This window comes from Balaenoptera ricei, chromosome 2 (assembly GCF_028023285.1).
Source record: "Balaenoptera ricei isolate mBalRic1 chromosome 2, mBalRic1.hap2, whole genome shotgun sequence".
NCBI lineage: Eukaryota > Metazoa > Chordata > Mammalia > Artiodactyla > Balaenopteridae > Balaenoptera > Balaenoptera ricei.
In genome coordinates this window covers 15,153,954-15,170,697 of record NC_082640.1, presented here as the reverse complement: position 1 = coordinate 15,170,697, position 16,744 = coordinate 15,153,954, and the positions used below count along the sequence as shown (strand labels likewise).

The following is a 16,744-nucleotide window of genomic DNA, read 5'->3' as shown; positions in this document are numbered from 1 at the left end:
TTGAGTCCCAGTTCATCTTAATAGCTTTACAACCTTGGCACGTTTCCTAATTTCGCTATGCCTTAGTTTTCTCATCTATGAAATGGGAATAATAATAATGCCTATCTCTTATGGTCATTAATTTGATACTTGTAAAACAATACAAATATGCCTGGCAAATTATAAATGAATTGTTTATATTTTTTATTGTGATAAAATACACATAACATAAAATTTACCACCTTAATCATTTTTAAGTGTACAATTCAGTGATATTAAATGCATTCATAATGTTGTGCAACCATCACCACCATCCATCTCCATAGCTCTTTTCATCTTGTAAAACTGAAACTGTATACCCATTAAACCAAAACTCCTCATTCTCTCCTCCCTGCCCCCAGTCCCTGGCATCCACCATTCTACTTTCTGTCTCTATAATTTTGACTACTCTAAGTGGAAACATACGGTATTTGTCTTTTTGTGACTGGCTTATTTCACTTCGCACAAAGTTCATCCATGTTGTAACATATGTAAGAATTTCCTTTCTTTTTAAGGCTAAATAACATTCAATTGTATGTTTATGTGACACTTTGCTTATCCATTCATCTGTTGATGGACACTGGGTTGCTTCCATGTTTTAGCTATTGTGAATAACGCTGCTAAGATAGATGTACAAATGTCTCTGCAAGATTCTGCTTTCAATTCTTTTGAGTGTATACCACAAAGTGGAGTTGTTGGATCATATGGTAATTCTGTTTTTGATTTTTTGAGGCACACCCTACTGTTTTCCATAGTGACCACATTATTTTCCTTTCCCACCAAGAGCACACAAGGGTTCCAATTGCTCCACAACCTCACCAACATTAGTTATTTTCTATTTTGTTGATAGTAGCCATCCTAATAACTGTGAGGAGGTATCTCATTGTGGTTTTGATTTACATGTCTCTAATGGTCGCTGATGTTGAATATCTTTTCATGTGTTTAATGGCTATTTGTGTATCTTCTTTGGATAAGTGTCTATTCAGGTCCTTTGCCCGTTTTTGAATCAGCTTGTTTGCTTTTTGTTGTTGAATTTTAGGAGTTCTCTATATATTCTGGCTATTCTGTGGGCTACCTTTTTAGTCTGGTGATATTTTTCTGATGCACAAAATATTCTGATTTTCATGAAGTCTAAAATGTCTATTTTTTCTTTTGTTGCCCGTGCCTTTGAGGTCATAGCCAAGAATTCACTGCCAAATCCAATGTTCTGAAGCTTTTGCCCTATATCTTCGTTAAGAGTTTTATAGTTTTATGCCTTGCATTTATGTCTTTGATTCGTTTTGAGTTAAATTTTGTTTATGGTGTTAGGTAAGAGTCCAACTTCATTATTTTGCATGCGGACATCCAGTTTTCCCAGCACTGTTTGTTGAAAAGACTGTCCTTTCCTTATTGAATGGTCTTGGCATCATTGTCAAAAATCATTTTACCATTTATGCTACAGTTTATTTCTGCGCTGTCTATTCTATTCCATTGGTCTATATGTCTGTCTTTATGCCATGACATACTCTTCTGATTACTGTAACTTTGTAGTAAGTATTAAAATCAGGAAATGTGAGTTCTTCAGCTTTGTTCTTCTCTTTCAAGATTGTCTTGGCTATTCAGGGTCCCTGGAGATTCCATATGAATTTTGAGAAGGGTTTTTCTGTTTCTGCAAAAACATCATTGGGATTTTTATAGAGATTATATTGAATCTGCAGATAACTTTGGGTAGTATTGACATCTTAACAATATTAAGTCTTCTAATCCATGAACATGAGATGTGTTTTCATTTATTTATGTCTTCTTTAATTTCTTTCAGCAGTGTTTTATGAACAAGTCTTTCGCCTCCTTAGTTAATTCCTAAGTATTTTATTCTTTTTGATGCTATTATAAATGGAATTGTTTTTGTAATTTCTTTTTTTATTGTTCAGTGTTACAATATAGAAATGCAACTGCTTTTTGTGCATTGACTTTGTATCGTGCTACATACATTGTTGATGAATTCATTTATCAGCTCCAACAGTTTGTCTTTGGAATATTTAGTGTTATGTATATATATATATATATATATATATATATATATATATATATATATATACACACACACACACATATATACACCCATATATATATATAAATAATCATTTCATCTGCAAACAGAGATCAATTTACTTCTTTCTAATTTGGATGCCTTTTACTTATTTTTCTTGCCTAATCGCTCTGGCTAGAATTTCCAATACTGTGTTGAATAGAAGTAGCAACTGTGGGCATCCTTGTCTTGTTCCTGATTTTAGAGGAAAAGCTTTTAGCTTTCACAGTTGAATATGATAGCTGTAAGTTTTTCATGTACGGTTTTTATTTTGTCAAGGTGTTCTCCTTCTTTTCCTAGATGTTGAGTGTTTTCATCACAAAAGGCTGTTGAATCTTGTCAAATTCTTTTTCTGTATCAATTGAGATGATTACATGTTTTTTCACCCTGCAGGACTCCCTTAAGCATTTCTTGCAGAACAAGCCTGGTGGTAACCAACTCCCTCAGCTTTTCTCTGAGAATATCTTAATTTCTCCCTCACTTTTGCAGGAAAGTTTTGCCAGATTTTGGATTCCTGGTTGACAGGTACTTTTCAGCACTTTGAATATATCAGCCCACTGCCTTCTGTCTTCCAAAGTTTCTGTTGAGAAATCTGCTCATATTCTTATTGAGGATCCCTTGTATGTGATGAGTTGCTTCTCTCTTGCTGCTTTCAAGATTCTCTCTTTGCCTTTGTCTTTCAAAAGTTTGATTATAATTTATCTCCATGTTGGTCTCCTTCATTTCATCTTACCTGAAGTTCCTTGAGCTTCTTTGATGTTTATATCAAATTTGGGAGGTTTGGATCCCATCAAACTGGGAAGTTTTCAGCCATTATTTCATCAAATATTCTCTGTCCCTTTCTCTATCTTCTTCTTGGAATTCCAAGATGCAAATACCGATCCACTTGATGGTGTCACACAGGTCTTTTAGGCCCTGTTCACTTTTCTTCAATTTCTCTTCTTTCTGTTCCTCAGACTTGAGCATTTCCATTGTCCTATTTTTAAGTTAATTGATTCTCTTTTCTGCCTGCTCAAGTCTGCCTTTGAATGCTCTACTGAATTTTTCATTTCAGTCATTATATTTTTCAGCTTCAGAATTTCTCTTTGGTTTCTTTTTAGGTTTTCTATCTCTTTATGGATATTTCCATTTTGTTCATATATTGTTTTCTTGACTTTCTCTACCTCTTTCTTTAGTTCTTCGAGCATCTTTAAGACAGTTGCTTTAAAGTGTTTGTCTTATAGATTGACCCTCAGGTGTTTTACAGGGACAGTTTTTGTTGATTACTTTTTTTCCTTTGAAAGAGCCATACTTTCCTGTTTCTTTGTATGCCTTGTGAAATTTTTTTCAAAACTGGACGTTTGAATCTCATTAAGTTGTGACTCTGGAAATCACATTCTCCCCCTTCCCCAGAGTTTGCTGCTTTTTGTTATCATATTTATTTAATTTATTTACTAGTTTATTGGTTTTGTAGGCTGTCTCTGTGCTGAGGTGTAATCTTGAGGTCTTTTCGAGTCTTTTCTGAGCTTTTCCCTGGCCACGCACAGCCATGTTCTAATTTTCCCCACATGTGAATTTGATTTTGAATGTCCTAGTCTTTCATATCTGGCTCCCAAAAGTGGGAAAAGAGAAAAATGAAGGGAGGTGGGATGAAAAGGGTACTGGTTCTTTAAATCACTTGGATGTTACTTTACATCCAGGGAGAAAGGCTTACAACAATGGCAGAAGGTGCAAAACCAATGGCTGCATCTTTGTCTGCCCCTCAGTGATGAGAAGCACCAATCAATCAGTGATCAGAACACAGACTCCCAATGTTTGCAGGACAGGGTACATTTTGCCTACCATGGTTCCTGCAGGCTGCTTCAGAAACAGGTGTGTAGCTGACTGCCACATGGCTGATGGGCGAGGATGCATAGCTACTTCTGGACTAAGTGCTGAAACTGACTGAAATTAACCACAGCTTGCAGTCTGAGCCTTCTCCCTAGAAGTTGCAAGCCTTCCACAGAGTCCAGAGTTCCAAAATAGTTGTCAGACAGATTCTGCCAGTGCAATTGTTTTCTATGTGGGAAGACAGATTCCTGAGAGTTCCTACTCTGCCATGTTCCCAGAATCCTCTCTGTAAATGAACTTTTACATAATGAATTACTCTTTAAATTTTACATTCTTTAACTAATGAATTTCTGTTATGTAAGGGAAACCTTTAGGAATTTGAGCTTTATTAGATTTGGAGAAGGTTTACTGAATACCAACTATGGGTCTCAGGCAAAGAATAAACAAACAATAGCAACAAAACTTTAAAGGATGTATAAGGAGAATTGGGAGGTCATATTTCTTTGCTTTATTTGAAATTCTGTTATTTTGTATTTACCAGACATTCTGATAGTCAGTCACGTTCGTTTTTTTCTATTAATGAAAATTATAATAAAAGAAAGAAATCAGTGCTTATTAAATGAGGTTTAATAGACCAAAAAATGTTTAAAACATAGATGCAAAGGTTGGAAATAACAAAGATGTAAATTGGTAATGAAAGGATTAGGAATCACTGTTCTAGAACTTCTATGAGTCTTAAAGAATTTTCTAATGATTCAAAAATACCAGTCATATTATGTACTAAGATACAGTTACCTGCTGCACATAATTTAAGAAGGTCTCCTCTAAATGCCTGAGTAGACATCAAATATTGCAGAATTTTAGAACAAGAGAAGACTTTAGAGATTAGTTTTATTTGGCTGATTGACTTTGCCTTGGCTAATTATTACTTTAGAAATTTAATGTTTCCTTTTTCCTAACTCTCTGAAAATGGATATTACAGTGGAGAGCATCTCAATAAAAGTTAGAGAAAATGATACTGACATGTGGCATAGTGGAATATTTTCATGTGCTGTGTGTTCCCTTAGATAGTGATAAACTATTTGAAGGTCATTTAGCATCCATCTGTTATGTTACACTTTTATAGAGCATTTCAGTTTAAAACAGATTTTGAAAATTATCCTTTGAACTCATGCACAGACTTTCTGAAAATGCCTGTGTAGCCCACCAAAATATGTCTGATACTCTTCAATTTAAATTTCCCAAAAGAAAATGAGAGAGATTTCAAAAAGTAATCCATTTTTCCATAGGTAAGAGTGCCAATGGTTTAATGAGAAAAATCAAAGTTAAATTTATTGTATAGTTAGAGTTTTAGATTTTCCACAGAACTTTTAGAATAAAGGCTATTCATTTTGCCTTATTTAACAGAATAAAGGTGAACTATAAATTAAAACACAATTATAAATGTGTTTTTAATCATTAATAGTATGGATTTTTCATTTGCCCATATAAAGAGCATCTAACTTCTAAAACTGGTGTTATGGAAAAGAAAAGGATAGTTGTACAGAAAGTTAAAAAAAAAAAATTCACTGGTACTTTATTAAGAATATAAATATTCCCTCCAATGAAAGCGCAGACCTGCGAGTGCACACGTGAATGTCCTGACAGTTGTGCTGTTCTTCCAGCCTCTACAGATGACAGTGCAGCCGAGAAGAAAGGGGGAACCCTTCCTGCCGGCCTCATCGTTGGAATTCTCATCCTGGTCCTCATTATAGCCGCAGCCATTCTTGTGACAGTCTATATGTATCACCATCCGACGTCAGCAGCCAGCATCTTCTTTATTGAGGTAAGTGTCAAGTAGAGTACATGAAAACCATGCTAGCTGATGAACTCCAGCCATCTGCTGACACCATCTGCATTTAATATTTAGCACATGATTTCTCCACTTTGCAGTTGCGAGCTGGCTGATTTCACACATGCACGCATGCGTGCGCACGTACATATTGATAGATGGCTTTCATGTGATGAGCTCAGTTACCTTACCTCAGGAGCTTTTAAAGAAATAAGCCATCTCACCTTTTACAGATCGAAAAGAAAATAGAAACCATATTTTTTGTCTTATTATACCAAGTATGTTAACCAGCTGCTGTTCGATCCTAGAAGGAAATGAAGCATATGCTGGAGGCTAAAGGATTTAGCTTAAATCAACTAATTGATATAACAGTAATTGAGTATTGGCCAGATTCGTAATACAATATGGTAAGCCTGCTCTTAAAATGCTCACAGACTATTTAGGAAAAGTACATATTTCCCTACAAAATAGCAGCTATAACAATAAGATTATGGTATGTGCCATCACCATTTTGTGTGATGTGTGTATATTTATACATGTACATATAAACACACATGCATACACACACACTCATTCAAACACAAAGAGAGCACTGTGCCGAATCAGTGTTGTGTTTTCATGTACAGAAAGTAGAGTTAGTGCCAGTGCCCAAGAACTGTCAGGTAGGAGGACCAGCGGCTGTGTACAAAGGGCCAGAGCCAAGCCCTGATGTCCAGAAGGCCTGAGACTGGGAAGCCTGGGGGCCACAGGATAAGGTCAGTGTGACCAAGTCACCTTCTATCCTCCAGACAACTGGGCTTCCTGGGCCTCGTGTGTGCATAGCTTTCACCCCAACATCTTAATGGAGCCACTGCTCTTCAACACAACATCAGTACTAGAGCAGTGAAGGAAATCTTCTCCCTCGGAGCTTCAAACTTGTAAACTTTAGGTCTTTTCCAGTTCACTGGGTGATGTGCAGAAGGCAGCTCTGTTCACGTGTTGAGTAAGAAATTATAACGACCTTTAAACTACAAAGTTACCTTTAACCTCTATAACAGGGGGAAGTGAATGCAAATCAATTAAGTAATTGCTCAGAAGTCCTCTATGGCTCTCAACTGTCTGTGGAGTAAAGTGCAGTCTCCTTAGTTCTCCTTCAAGGCCTTGGCTATTTGTATCTTGTCTATCATCTCAATTTTTATCCCATAGCTTCTTAACCTGGAGTTCAGTACCATCAAATTCACTCTATTCTCTTCTCCATACACACCCCAAATTCTCCATGTCACCAAGACATTGCTCATTCTGTTCTTTCCACCAAAAAAAGTCCTCCCCTTCCACCTCAATTCTTGAATTCTGGATCCAAGTAGCCTTCAATACCATGTAGCCTGTAAGCTTCCCCGGACCATCTCTCTGCCAGGACAGCTGGACATAATCTCTCTTTCCTCTGAAATTCTATCCATAGTAATACATCTATATCTTTCTCTGGCATTTACCTTTCTGTTTTGCATTAGAGTTAAATATGTATGTGATTTATTCCACCCTACAGACTTATAAATTCCTCGAGATTTGGATTAAATAACTTAAGTCTTTCAAATAAGAGGAATTCCATCAGTATTTTCTGGAAAGAAAAAGATAATAAATATCCTAGGACATATCAAACTTCCACTAAATTTTCACACATGAAGTCTTCCAAAAATGTCATTCTCATTTAAAGTTATAATAATTGAGAAATTATCAGGCATTGCATTTAGTTGGAAAGCTCTTATTAAGTTTTGTTAATGTGCTTAATTTTCATGCATGAAAGCAGAAAACTTTCCCGAGGTCATGAATGCATTGCTCCAAGATCTGACAAATGACAAGCTGTAAAGCTTCAGTGACTAACCAGACATCAGGCTGCTGCTGTAACCCTCACAGGTTTAAGCCTGTTTATACACTATGAAGTTTATTTTCTGACATTGTGAAAAAGAAGATACTGTGAAATATCTGATGGTGATGGTATTAGTGCAAATTGCACAGTGCAAAGGACCTAGTTCACACCGATTCACAGCAATCCTTGTATGACTACAAAGTAAGACTGTAGAATAGTGAAAGTATTGCCAGGAGCGGGAGGGCATTAATCTTAGAGATAATTTAATTCTACACCCTCATAACACAAAGGAAGAAACAGGTTCAGAGTGGTGGAATGGCTTCTCCAAGGTCGAAGAGCCACACTTCTGGGAAGAACTCTCGTCTTTCAACACTCAAGTGAAGCAGAATCATTCTGCAGATTCCCAGATTCTCTGTCAATTGCCAATAATTCTGCCTAAATCACTAACTCTTTGACACCCTGCTGTCCTCAAGCAGCTCACAGTGGCTGGTTGGCAGATGATTTTTGAAGATAATAATCATAACTTTACTATTATTAAAGCTGATCCATGTTTTCAAAATCGAAACGCAGATCTATGATGACTGCACAGTGACTGACATGCCAGACCTATGAATTCAAAGGTTTGAATTACTAATTAAATTAGAGTTATTGGTGCATAAAGAGATTGAGTTTACCAATATCATCTAAGTTGCTTTTCATGTTCTATATTATACTGCTATCTACTTTTTAAATGAATTTGATGTGCTTTTTCCCATTAGGAAAGCAATACCTGTTCATTATTTTAAAAATTGTGGAAATGTAAAAGCAAAAAGTAAAGTCATTTATAGTCCCAATAAGCAGAAATAATCACAATAACTATTTTAATTTATTTTCTTCTGGAATTCTTATATGCATAGCTTGATGTTTGCCCATTTAGTATAATTGTGATTTCACTGAAATGCAAATTGATATTATTTATTTTTCTTTTCTTTTTTTTTAGGTCCCATTTGTTTATTTTTGTTTTTATTTCCATTACTCTAGGAGGTGGATCAAAAAAGATCTTGCTGTGATTTATATCAAAGAGTGTTCTTCCTATGTTTTCCTCTAAGAGTTTTATAGTATCCAGTCTTACATTTAGGTCTCTAATACATTTTGAGTTAATTTTTGTGCATAGTGTTAGGGAGTGTTCTAATTTCATTCTTTTACATGTAGCTGTCCAGTTTTCCCAGCACCAATTATTAAAGAGACTGTCTTTTCTCCGTTGTATATCCTTGCCTCCTTTGTCATAGATTAGTTGACCATAGGTGTGTGGGTTTATCTCTGGGCTTTCTATCCTGTTCCATTGATCTATATTTCTGTCTTTGTGCCAGTACCATATTGTCTTGATTACTGTAGCTTTGTAGTATAGTCTGAAGTCTGGGAGTTTGATTCCTCCAGTTCTATTTTTTTCCCTCAAGACTGCTTTGGCTATTCAGGGTCTTTTGTGTCCCCATACAAATTTTAAGATTTTTTTGTTCTAGTTCTGTAAAAACTGCCATTGGTAATTTGATAGGGATTGCATTGAATCTGTAGATTGCTTTGGGTAGTATAGTCATTTTCACAATATTGATACTTCCAATCCAAGAACATGGTATCTTTCCATCTGTTGGTATCATCTTTAATTTCTTTCATCAGTGTCTTATAGTTTTCTGCATACAGGTCTTTTGTCTCCCTAGGTAGGTTTATTCCTAGGTATTTTATTCTTTTTGTTGCAGTGTAAATGGGAGTGTTTCCTTAATTTCTCTTTCAGATTTTTCATCATTAGTGTATAGGAATGCAAGAGATTTCTGTGCATTAATTTTGTATCCTGCAACTTTACCAAATTCATTGATTAGCTCTAGTACCTTTCTGGTGGCATCTTTAGGATTCTCTATGTATAGTATCGTGTCATCTGCAAACAGTGACACTTTTACTTCTTCTTTTCCAATTTGTATTCCTTTTATTTCTTTTTCTGCTCTGATTGCCGTGGCTAGGATTTCCAAACTATGTTGGGTAATAGTGGTGAGAGTGGACATCCTTGTCTCGTTCCTGATCTTAGAGGAAATGCTTTCAGTTTTTCACCATTGAGAATGATGTTTGCTGTGGGTTTGTCATATACGGCCTTTATTACGTTGAGGTAGGTTCCCTCTATGCCCACTTTCTGGAGAGTTTTTATCATAAATGGGTGTTGAATTTTGTCAGAAGCTTTTTCTGCATCTATTGAGATGATCATATGGTTTTTATTCTTCAATTTAATATGGTGTATCACATTGATTGATTTGCATATATTGAAGAATCCTTGCATCCCTAGGATAAATCCCACTTGATCATGGTGTATGATCCTTTTAATATGTTGTTGGATTCTGTTTGCTAGTATTTTGTTGAGGATTTTTGCATCTATATTCATCAGTGATATTGGTCTGTAATTTTCTTTTTTATGTAGTATCTTTGTCTGGTTTTGGTATCATGGTGATGGTGGCCTCATAGAATGAGTTTGGGAGTGTTCCTTCCTCTGTAATTTTTTGGAAGAGTTTGAGAAGGATGGGTGTTAGCTCTTCTCTAAATGTTTGATTGAATTCACCTGTGAAGCCATCTGATCCTGGACTTTTGTTTGTTGGAAGATTTTTAATCACAGTTTCAATTTCATTACTTGTGATTGGTCTGTTCATATTTTCTATTTCTTCCTGGTTTAGTCTTGGAAGGTTATACCTTTCTAACAATTTGTCCATTTCTTCCAGGTTGTCCATTTTATTGGCATAAAGATGCTTGTAGTAGTCTCTTAGGATGATTTGTATTTCTGCAGTGTCTGTTGTAACTTCTCCTTTTTCATTTCTAATTTTATTGATTTGAGTCCTCTCCCTCTTTTTCTTGATGAGTCTGGCTAATGGTTTATCAATTTTGTTTATCTTCTCAAAGAACCAGCTTTTAGTTTTATTGATCTTTGCTATTGTTTTCTTTGTTTCTATTTCATTTATTTCTACTCTGATCTTTATGATTTCTTTCCTTCTACTAACTTTGGGTTTTGTTTGTTCTTCTTTCTCTAGTTCTTTTAGATGTAAGGTTAGATTGTTTATTTGAGATTTTTCTTGTTTCTTGAGGTAGGATTGTATTGCCATAAACTTCCCTCTTAGACCTGCTTTTGCTGCATCCCATAGGTTGTGGATCGTCATGTTTTCATTGTAATTTGTCTCTAGTTATTTTTTTATTTCCTCTTTGATTTCTTCAGTGATTTCTTGGTTATTTAGTAATGTATTGTTTAACCTCCATGTGTTTGTGTTTTTTACGTTTTTTTTCCTGTAATTGATTTCTAATCTCATAGCGTTGTGGTCAGAAAAGATGCTTGATATGATTTCAGTTTTCTTAAATCTACCAAGGCTTGATTTGTGACCCAAGATGTGATCAATCCTGGAGAATGTTCCGTGTGCACTTGAGAAGAAAGTGTAATCTGCTGTTTCTGGGTGGAATGTCCTATAAATATCAATTAAATCTATCTGTCTATTGTGTCATTTAAAGCTTGTGTTTCCTTATTAATTTTCTGTTTGGATGATCTGTCCATTGGTGTAAGTGAGGTGTTAAAGTACCCCATTATTATTGTGTTACTGTTGGTTTATAGCTGTTAGTAGTTGCCGTGTGTATAGAGGTGCTCCTATGTTGGGTGCATATATATTTATAATTATTATATCTTCTTCTTGGATTGATCCCCTGATCATTATGTAGTGTCCTTCCTTGTCTCTTGTAACATTCTTTATTTTAAAGTCTATTTATCTGATATGAGTATTGCTACTCCAGCTTTCTTTTGATTTCCATTTGCATGGAATATCTTTTTCCATCCCCTCACTTTCAGTCTGTATGTGTCCCTAGGTCTGAAGTGGGTCTCTTGTAGACAGCATGTAGATGGGTCTTGTTTCTGTATCTATTCAGAGAGCCTGTGTCTTTTGGTTGGCGCATTTAATCCATTCATGTTTAAGGTCATTATCGATATGTATGTTCCTATTACCATTTTCTTAATTGTTATGGGTTCGTTTTTGTAGGTCCTTTTCTTCTCTTGTGTTTCCCACTTAGAGAAGTTCCTTTAGCATTTGTTGTAGAGCTGGTTTGGTGGTGCTGAATTCTCTTACCTTTTGCTTGTCTGTAAAGCTTTTGATTTCTCCGTTGAATCTGAATGAGATCCTTGCCAGATAGAATAATCTTGGTTGTAGGTTCTTCCCTTTCATCACTTTAAATATATCATGCCACTCGCTTCTGGCTTGTAGAGTTTCTGCTGAGAAATCAGCTGTTAACGTTATGGGAGTTCCCTTGTATGTTATTTGTCGTTTTTCCCTTGTTGCTTTCAATAATTTTTCTTTGTCTTTAATTTTTGTCAATTTGATTACTACGTGTCTCGGCGTGTTTTGCCTTGGTTTTATCCTGCCTGGGACCCTCTGTGCTTCTTGGACTTGGGTGGATATTTCCTTTCCCATGTTAGGGAAGTTTTCGACTATAATCTCTTCAAATATTTTCTCTGGTCCTTTCTCTCTCTCTTCTCCTTCTGGGACCCCTATAATATGAATGCTGTTGCGTTTAATGTTGTCCCAGAGGTCTCTTAGGCTGTCTTCATTTCTTTTCTTTCTTTTTTCTTTATTCTGTTCTGTGGCAGTGAATTCCACCATTCTGTCTTCCAGGTCACTTATCCATTCTTCTGCCTCAGTTATTCTATTGATTCCTTCTAGTGTATTTTTCATTTCAGTTATTGTATTGTTCATCTCTGTTTGTTTGTTCTTTAATTCTTCTAAGTATTTGTTCTTTAATTCTTCTAGGTCTTTGTTAAACATTTCTTGCATCTTCTCAATCTTTGCCTCCATTCTTTTTCCTAGGTCCTGGATCATCTTCACTATCATTATTCTGAATTCTTTTTCTGGACGGTTGCCTATCTCCACTTCATTTAGTTGTTTTTCTGGGATTTTATCTTGTTCCTTCATCTGGTACATAGCCCTCTGCCTTTTCATCTTGTCTATCTTTCTGTGAATGTGGTTTTTGTTCCACAGGCTGCAGGATTGTAGTTCTTCTTGCTTCTGCTCTCTGCCCTCTGGTGGGTGAGGCTATCTAAGAGGTTTGTGCAAGTTTCCTGATAATCTTTATTTTTCAAATAACATTTTTCTCTTTTATTATATACTCTTTGTAAACATCATTCTGATGGCTCTATGCTATTCCATTCAACATTCATTCAGTAGTTTTACACTGATTGTCGCTTATGCTGTCAAGTGGTATTCAGAAAGCACTGAGGGCCTAATGTTGCTAACATTGTCTTGAAGTAAAAAAGAACCTTATTTCACCCAATGTGACTATGTGTTAGTTTTCTATTGCTTCTGTAACAAATTACTACAAACCTGATAACCTAAACTAACACACACTTACTATCTTACAGTTCTAGAGGTCAGAAATCCAAACTTAGTGTCATTGGGCTAAAGTCAAGGTGTTGGCAGAACTGGTTCCTTCTGGAGGCTTCATGAAGAATAATTTCCATGCCATTTTCAATTGTTAGAGGCTGCATGTGTTTCTTGGCTCCTGGCCCCTTCTTCTCATCATTCCAACCTCTGCTTCTATCATCACATCTTCTTCTACTAACTCTGACCCCTGCCTCCTTCTTGTAAGGCCCATTGTGATCCAGGATCTCCCCATGTCATGGTCCTTAATTTAATCACATCTACAAAGTCTTTAGCCTATATGGTGGTTGATAGGTTTTTGCAGTTAGGACATGGACATCTTTGGGAGGCCATTATTCTGCCTGCCACAGGCTGAATCAAATGTAAGATGCATCACACACTCCCCATTAAACTGTGACATGCCCTTGACCTTAAGACACATCCCAATTTCCATGATATTAAAATGTGACCCAGTGTGTATCTTGTGTATTTCACCACAAAATCCAGACTGCATTAAACACTTGTAGGAATTAGTTTCTGTGCTGTGCTAGACACAGTGCATACTGTGATGAATTTTAGTGACTTGGCCCTCGAGTGGATAGAGCACAGTTCATGCAGCCAGTCTTGTATTGTGGAGCATTGGGGTTCTTACCATTTTTTGCTATTATAATTGGCCCCATTATGAACATAGTAATGGTAACAGTGAACATTTATTAAATTCACTGGGAGAAGTGATTTACACTTATTACCTCATTTAATCCTCACGAAGACCCTATGAGGTACTAAAATTATCTCCATGTTGTAGATGAGGAAGTTGAGGCACAGAATTTAAGCAGCTTGCTCAGTATAATGCATTTAGTCAGTGGTGGAGTAAGGATATCCAGCCCAGGCTCTCCAGAGATCATACACTTAACCTCTAGGCCATGCTGCCTCTCTGTGTGTAAAAGGGGCTTGCTTCATGCACTGTATGTTGCAGTGTAGGAGGATGTGTAGCTAAGGGCATACATTATGTCTTTAGAACAGATTCCCCAAAGTAGAATCAAATGAAAGAAATAAACAGTTTAAAAGCACTTAACAAATATTGCCAAAATCATTGCCCAAAGATGTACACCAATTTATGTAGCTGTCATTGTTATTGTCTTTTTTTAGTGAAGATAATAGTGACAGTACCTATTATCTGTTTTGTTCTTGCAGGAAATATACACCAGTTATTATATGTTTTGTGGACACAAACACTCTTCCTCATACATTACCTGGGCTTTAGCTTTTAAACTTTTTGTTTATAGAAAGAGAATAGTATAAAATGGGGATTAAATTCTAGAAATTCATTGTTATATGGAATACCAAGATGAATGTGACTCAAGGCAATAAAATGATTAAAATCAAGAGAAAAGTAGATGAAAATCAGGAGGCCTTGATGACAAAGCAAACCATCACTCCATATATTGTATAATTAAACAATAATTGAGTTGACTGTTTACACCTCATGTCTTCATACAGAGGATCAGGGCCAAGAGTTCCATTCTCCTGAGACAGTCAGTCTTTACTCATCTGGTAGAATGATCTATTTTTCATAAACTTGTCTTCTGTGTTCCTCCATCATCCTCTTCAGGTCTTAAACTGAGCATTTTCTTTTGACTTTTTACTAGATGGAATTCATTTTGTGTTTACCTGTCTGGCTTCTCTCAGTAATTTTCAAAAAGACACTTGATTTTGACCAAAACCCATCTCATTATACGTGAATGAATAACATGCTTAAAAATCTTTTTTAAAATCAGGTTCACTATCTTGAAATAAAATAGCAGAGAACAAATATTCAAATAAGCATGTTTTTCTTAATTTTTAATAGATTTTGATGAAACTACTATCTCTTTGGAAGAATTAAATATGCCTTTGGTTCTACATCAAATTTAATGTTTGCTGAACATTCCTAAGCATAGATTCTGTGATTTATAATAAATTTTTATTGCATGAATATGGGCTACAGACATAAATGTTTGCACTGTTGAATACTATCACATATCACTATTTAAGATTTTTAAATAAGATACAGAAAATGTAATCTAATCGAAGGCCAAGAAAGTAATAGTATAAAGTGGTAACCATATGAAAAAAGCAATCCCATGAAAGGATTCTATGTGGACCATAAACAAAATAATTTCAACTAACAATCTTAATAAAAGAATTCATGATGAACACTGCACTTAATTTTCTTTAGTATTCTAAACAATGGCTGATATTTAGACATTTATGTGCAGATGTGACTGTTCTATATTAATAAAAATGAAGAGAAACGGTAAGACTGTGATGATAAAGATGATCAATACCTTGGCAAAATAGATTCTATGAGTAAAATATTAGATTTTTGATAATAGGAAAGCAAAAACTAAGAATACCCTATCCTGCTGCTGATGCTGTAAGGCACTATTGAAAACATCCTCAGAGAGAAAGAAATCAGTACAAAGGACTCATTTAAGGATGGTAGAGAATTATAGGAACAAGGCCCTTCATGTTTCAGGAGAGCACTAAGACAATGCAATGGTAATGGAGTTTGTCTCTGAGTAGATTATAATTTTTACTCTGAGGATTGGAGAAAAGACAGGGACAGAGCTGTGCTGTCAGTGTGGCAGCCACTAGCCCTGTGTTGCTGTTGAGCACTTGGAATGTGGCTAGTCTGGAATAAGGTGCATGTAAAATACACACCAGTTTTTGAAGTTTGAGTACAAAAATAGAATGTATGATAACATTAATAATTTTATATTAATTACATGTTGAAATGAAAATATCTTGGGTATAATGACTTAAATAAAATATATTATTAAAATTAATTTCACTTACTATTACTTTTTAATGTGGCTACTAGACACTTCTAAAATTATGTTGATGGCTCACACCCTATTTCTACTGGACAATGCTGGTTTATAGAGAAAACCTTGCAGAGAAGAGGGGGTTAGACAGAAAATCTGATTCTCTCCATATTTTTGAAAAGTAGAAAACCAGGTGATTTTCAGCACAAGGGAGAAGTTAGATGCTTGAGGAGAGAGATGGCTGACAAAGCTATCTGATATGTTGATCATTCATTCATTCATCTATTTGAATTTGTTGAGCCCCTATTATGAGCCAGGTACCCAAGACACAGAGGTAAACAAAATGGACAAGAAACCATCCTTGCTGTCATGCAGCTTCCATACTAGTGAGGAGAGAGAGAAGATAAATATATTTTAAGCTAGGTGTGGATTTCAATGTTTGAATGTTTAGTTATAAAAGAGGCAGTCCTCATAAAATGCTTAGAGAAAATGTTAACCTTTTTTGAGTACTAAGATATTATTAGTCAGATAATGAAGGATATAAGAGTTTATGATGATCTTTGTTCCTGAACTTCAAATTTGGTAATAATCAGTTCTGGGTAGATATTTATAATACACACACATACATACATGGATACATACATACATACATACACATACACATGCATAAGTAAATAAGACTGCTCTCCAAAACAGTTAATTTTCCTGAAGGACAAGACAGTCTCACCATTCTTAAATTGTGCATACTAATTTGAACTTGAAGTCACACGATGGTTTTCACAGTAAAACCTGGACATAAATGTCTAAATACGAGTCAGTGTTCATATCATGCCTTAAAATTCGTATTATTTCCAGGGGACCAAACTATCTGCCTTTAGTGGAAGTTCCCAGTATTTTTTATCCTCAAACTCATAGGATGTTGAAACAAAAAGAAACATCAGCAGGCATGCAACCCAGGGATTTTGTAAC

At 35.6% G+C, this 16,744-nt stretch overlaps 1 protein-coding gene across 3 annotated transcripts in view; it reads left to right on the top strand.

Moving 5' to 3' along the window:
• PLXDC2 (plexin domain containing 2) overlaps positions 1 to 16,744 on the top strand; it is a 414,553-nt gene that overhangs the window by 364,311 nt on the left and 33,498 nt on the right. For all 3 annotated transcript variants that reach the window (XM_059911311.1, XM_059911303.1, XM_059911320.1), the window contains exon 14: positions 5,560 to 5,720. In XM_059911311.1, the coding sequence (XP_059767294.1) occupies positions 5,560 to 5,720 (161 nt within the window). The remainder of the gene's footprint in view (positions 1 to 5,559; positions 5,721 to 16,744) is intronic.